The sequence below is a fragment of the Dermacentor albipictus genome, chromosome 9, assembly GCF_038994185.2.
Source record: "Dermacentor albipictus isolate Rhodes 1998 colony chromosome 9, USDA_Dalb.pri_finalv2, whole genome shotgun sequence".
NCBI lineage: Eukaryota > Metazoa > Arthropoda > Arachnida > Ixodida > Ixodidae > Dermacentor > Dermacentor albipictus.
The window spans coordinates 40978417-40984416 of NC_091829.1; the positions used below are offsets into that span (position 1 = coordinate 40978417).

The 6000-nt window shown below is 46.7% G+C and overlaps 1 protein-coding gene across 2 annotated transcripts in view; it reads left to right on the plus strand.

The window, feature by feature from the left end:
* LOC139049673 (lysosomal protective protein-like) overlaps positions 1 to 4817 on the plus strand; it is a 36629-nt gene extending 31812 nt beyond the window's left edge. Inside the window, exon 9 of one of the 2 annotated variants that reach the window (XM_070525367.1) lies at positions 4646 to 4804. Coding sequence is in view for 1 of the 2 variants with exons in the window: in XM_070525366.1 (XP_070381467.1) it covers positions 4646 to 4732 (87 nt within the window). In the remaining variant the exon portion in view is untranslated. Of the gene's footprint in view, positions 1 to 4645 lie in introns of both variants that reach the window. The other variant, XM_070525366.1, reaches the window with a different exon arrangement.
* The last annotated feature ends 1183 nt before the right edge of the window (positions 4818 to 6000 follow it).

The following is a 6000-nucleotide window of genomic DNA, read 5'->3' on the forward strand; positions in this document are numbered from 1 at the left end:
TGGTGCATAGATCAGATTACCCCGCACCTCCACCAGTTTGTCACGCGCTAAGGCAAGAATAAGCAGCAGGATCAGCAGCCAGACACGAAAATGTCAGACACAAGGAGGACGGTTCACCAGCCGGCGCAAGATCCTTGACTTCGTCGTCTTCAATCACCGTTTTTGCTGGGCACGCAGCGCTGGCTCAAAACACCAGGTGGCAATATTTTAGTAAACGTGATGTTACGCTGCTCTTCGTGCACTTATGCAAGCGTCATTTGTCCGAGACGGCGCCGATTTACAAGTCCATAATAAATAGTAATGTTCCACATTCCTTAACGCGATAGCGCTAAGAGCTCCGTGTACCAGAAAATGCGGTGTCGGCGTCGACGTCCGTTAGCGAACATTTCTGCATATATCTAGATACATGTATACTCCACGCCTTGCTATATGACATGCGGTATATGGAGGTTATATTGCCACAACATTATATCACTACAATTGCTCACACGTTGTCTTACATTCTTCACAAAGTTATTCCTCGGTATTTCGAGAGTGACCGCCCACAAGCAATTGTCACGAAACAAAACACCGACAGTGCCTGTGTTTCATAATAAATCTTCTCAGACTGAAATATTAGAAGCGAAAAACAACGACAGAAACCTCAAGATGATACAAGTTTTTGGCGTGGCTGTGCACGACCTCCAGGACCGGCCCACGCAAGAGGCCGCGTTCCTACCATAAAGCTCGCCTCCGTGCATAGCGTTCGCCGCCAGCATTTCAGGGTAAACATTAAGGCTGCATATGCTGTAGTTGCCGGGAAGCGTGAGAACCAGTGAGACATCTTTGAATGCTATCGCGTTCCAATCTTAAAGGCGAAGATTGAGCATCTTTCCAACAATGAACAGGGAAGAACCTTCTTACAGACTGGTATAGTATCAGGGTGCTTTTAGAGGACAGATACTACTTTCAAAAACTTGGAAGACTCTTAAGCTTCGCCTTCAAGAGTAAAACGCGATAGCGTTATCGCACCCCGTTCGCACTGCCCACTCATTCGCTTGGCGTGGTCTTGAGTCACACAAAGACGAAACGTGCGTCTGAGCAAGCGGAACGAACAGAAAAAGTCGGTGTCTCGGAGGGAGAAATGATCTACGCGACCCGAACGTCGTGATCGGCAAGGACAGGCGGGCCGCGACGTGCCATGAAGGTGGACGCTATCATGGGGCTGACGCCTCGATGGTATCGTCCTCTATCTCGCTTGAGAGCACCACGCATACGCGTGACTCCTCGCCAGCTGCTCGGCACACATCGCAGGGGACGCTTTCCCATCAGACGCGCTACGGCGCAGCGATCACGTCATAGGCGTCCCGCATCGGACGCTGCACCTAGGAATGGCGCTGTGAGCGGAAAGGGGAGCCGCGTCGTCTCAACACAAGGGTTCGAGTTACGCACGCTGGAAGTTGGAAGGGGAGAGAGCGAGAAAACTTATTAAACGCAAGGGTATTGGGGCATCCTCGCACCGGTCACCGCACGGCCCCAATGCGCTCAAACGAGACGAAGGGGAGAAGCTGTCGGGGCAGCGCCGTACATTGCGAGGAGGGGGTCTTCTGCATTTGCCGCAAGATGGCTCTGCGTGTGCGCCAAGCGTAGAAGAAATGTAGCGGAAACGTACTTCGCTACGCGTTTAACTACGACTTCTGTAATTTACGTGCTCACAAAAACCGACATACACCGCAGTATAACTTTCTACGGCACGTTTCTAAGGCAACACCGCATTCACTAGAGGCGCTTTTGTCCCGCTTTGTACAAATGGGGATGGCAATATTTATATGAAAGTTTTAGCGCGAAGAGACCAATCAGTAATCCGGGAAATCGTCGGACCGCATCGACCGTGCGGGATCAAGGGACGATCTATTACGACTAATATTCACAAAGCAAGATGCGTGCTGTAGTGCTGCGATATTACAAATAGCCGCGTGACCATCTTGAAACGAGACCTTGAAAAAGCTTTCGACTGTGTCGCGCATGAAATTTTGCTTTGCATACTAGACCATGTTATTGTTGCTTCTGTTATTCGCGAGGGAGTCGCCCTGGCGTATCGGAACTGCACGAGGAGATTGATCGTTAACCAGAGTCTGGGGGCCTCCATCGGCGTGCAGCGCCTGAGCCCTCTTTTGTTTTGCATCTACACAGAGGCGATGTGCTTAAACATTGTGAAAAAGAGACAATTCTTGGCTTTCGGTTGCAAGCAGTGGAAGTCAAGCTATTGGCATATGCGGATCATGTGGCGGTTTTTTCAACCAGTAGGGAAGGTGTATCTGAGGCTACTAAATGTGCAGAGAACTTCTCCCAAGTCACAGGCAGCAGAGTGAACTTAGCCAAATCGCTAGGGCTCTGGCACGGAGAATGGCAATCGACGCCCGACCGCTTTGCAAACGTGTCCTGGGGGACGATCCCAATGAAGTACTTGGGAGTACCTCTAGAATGCTATCTTGATAGCGCGACATATTGGAAAGCGCAGACGCATGATACACGTGGAAAGGCGGAAAGATGGAAAGGAACGAACTTATCGATTTTTGCTAGAGCCACCGTGTGCAATCTGTTCTTCATTAGTAGGCTGTGGTATGTAATGCATGTGTTACATTGTGCAAGGCTCAATGTACAGAAGCTGCATGAAATTTTCGCCATTTTCGTATGGGCGGCGCAATGGGAGAGGTGAAGCCGAACGAATTTGTTCAGAGGAGTTAAGAATGGTGGTTTGGGCCTGGGACACCTTCTTTTTGTGGCAGATTGTTAACAGGTTTCTTTTCCTTCGCGACGTCAGCGATCCTTTTTTGCGCACCGCATGCCAAGTAAGGCTCGGGCGCGCGTTGTCAGACTGTTGTTTCAACCGAAACACTCATGGGAGGCATTTTTGGATATTTCAGAGAAGTTGTCGCAAGTGTACGATTCCTTGCAACGAGGTTTTCAAATGAATATTTATCTATTGTCAAAAAGGAAAAATTGTACAAGGATTTGTGTGACGTTGTTCTGCCGGAGCCCATGTACAGAGCCTTGTACAGTGAAGACCCTGGTAGGGCCGTGTTAAAGAGAGTGAAGAAAATTCAAGTTGCGCCAGGAGTTAAAACCTTTTTTTTTAATTTACACATTTTTTAATTTTTTGGAACGTACCACAAAGAATGTTAAAGAAACAATTTCCGCTCGACCTTCATGTAATACGGTATTTACCCATTACTAACGAGGATGGTTTTCCGTTTGATTGATTAATTTTAATTGCCTCCACAGTATTTGGCGCTCCCTGAATGGCAGGATACTATTGTGATCCCGACGCACGACCTACATCGAATTTATTTCTGTGAAATTGTGCATCGGTTTGTTGAGATTTTGAAGGCCGGTGGGGATACTCCAGAGTGGGTGTCGAGGGTGGAGCCATTGATGGCTCTAAATGAATTTTAATGTGACGAAGCCAGCCCCCTACCAGGCTGATTATGCCAATACGACGTGATCATTGCATCCTGTATATTTTGTTTTGTGTATTGCTATTGCTGTTCTTTCTTTGTCAAAGTCAGGCAATAAAGAAAAAAAAAACTCATGGCTGAATGGAAGCGTCTCTGTCTCACACTCCGGAGACCCTGGTTCGATTCCGACCCAGCCCATCTTGTAGGTATTTATGAAATGCCTGCCGCCATTTTTCGCTCACGACCAACGCCACCGACGCTGAAGACACCGTCTTTTCTGCGACACGAGCTCTTTAAAGCTGTCGTGTTAAAAGCACACTCTCCTAACATTGTATTATGCCTTTATTTATAGCCATTTGAATTACTGTATCAGTTCTTGGAGTCTTACACATCGCTGTCATATAGCTGCCTTGCAGCACATCCAAAATAATGCCGTCCGTATCACCGCTTCGGCAGCTTGTAACGCTCATGTTACCCCCATCTTCACTGAGCTAAGTATCCTCACAATAAAAAAAATTATCTGGTATAACCACAGCATCGTTATCTACCGCCTTCTTAAAAACCCACAATTACATTATATCATTGGCAGGAATAGTCTTGCCAATCCTAACAATACCAGGTTCTCTTTAGAAAATAATCTTTTACTTGCAAAATCACGCAGCAACTATGGCGAACTAACTGTTGGTTTCGCTAGTGTGAAAATGTGGAATAATTTGTCTGCTCACGTGAAATCCTCACCTACATTATCGTCATACCAACGTTCATTCAGAGCTTCTATTAATACCTTGTAAACTGCATCTCTTCTTTGAAGTATTTTTTATGTTGTGTTGTGTTGCCATAAGTTTATTGCTTTATAACTGTAGAAATTGTGTAATCCGTTCTTCGTTCATAACTGCAATTGACGCCTTTTTATTTATATATTATTATCTAACTAAGAACAAGAGGTCCCGCTGCAGTTTCTAACTGTGGGACCTCTTTCTGTATAACTTCTACTGCATATATGTACTACTAATGAATGAAGCAATAAATGTGAAACTTGAAACTGGAAACTTGGAATTCAGTTATACTCGGGTTACTAAGAACATATAATCGAAGCACAGGGATATCTTTTTTGACACGGTGACCAAAGAAATCAATTGAAATTTGCAAATATCGGATGGAACTGCAGTGTTGCATTTGTTGCCTTAAATACTACTTCATCGCTCCAGGGTGCCGGCCACATGGTTGCCATGAGCAAGCCTGAAGAATCTCTGCAGATGATGTCCAACTTTCTTTCAAGGAGCTCGTTTGAATGAAGAAAAGCACACTTTTAGTGGAAAAGATCAATGAAGAAGAAGCGGAATAAAAAAAATTCACCGACGATCGCCGTAATCCCTAATGCGAAGTTTGAGCGCAGCTCCATACGTGTGTTCATTTCGTGGTTTGTCGGCTGGCGCGGACAATCTGTCTCGTGCGGCACGCTGCAGACGGACGGAAGCGTTGCAAAACAAGTAACAATCAAGCACAACGAAAATCTGCTCGGTGGGCCGAGCCAGCCGGCTATTTATACATGGCTCGTCGAATGTTTCAGGGTAATCGCTGGTGCCTGCGTGATTCGCAGAAAGTACAAATTCAGATTTTCACAAAAGTACAAAAGTCCAGATTGCAAAAAAGCTTCGGTGATTAGAATACGGAACTATCGATAACACTCGAGAAAATTCTGATACATGCAGGCGCGCCCTGGCGTGCGCGTGAACTTGTCTGATCTCGCAGTGAACTTGCCCTTTCAAAAGCTACCAGCTGCGGGGGCCAGTGGCTATAGCCCTCTATTCGTGATCGCTATGTCCCGGGGGCGATCCCCAGTCGTGGAGGCTGCGTTTTAGTCCGAACGCTCGCGTACCTCGCTTTGGGTACACTTCGAAGAACCCCCAGATGGTACTAAGTTAATCTGGAGCACCCAACAACGACGTTTCTCCTAATCCGCGTGTTGCTATGGGCCGTTAAGCGTCATCAGATCTCCCCCGAAAAGCTCCTCGTGCTTGCGTCTGCCACCTGGTGTCGCATTCAAGACTGTATTCAAGTATGCACGAATACATAAGGATTCCTTATCGTAGACTGTTTCATTCTTAGGGACTACCACTCGCGATGGGTGCAACCCAATAGTTACAATGTGTGTCGGTAATACATACGTAATCTCGAGGCGAGGAAGTAAATATGAACAAAATGAAATCGCGACATTATCCTTGTCCCAGCGCCCGACATTTTCCAAATGTTACACAAGATGTCCCGCAATAATGAACGGCGCTATACGCTACACAAAGATCTGCCGCGCAACAAAGCGGAGAAGTCAATTAAAGATGGATTTCCGCCCTTACTCCCGTAGCTTACCAAACCCTAAGAAAGGCTACTCGGCTTGCACGCGTTACCTAGCAAAAAAAAACGAAAGAAAGAAAAAAAAATATCTGTTCCTTTCAACTGTGTGAAGAAGGATGACCAGCGGAGCTGTGTATATGGGCCCCTTAATGGCGAACTCCACATCCGCCGCGGGTCGGCCCGGCATTGCATTATCTTCGGCATCGGCCCA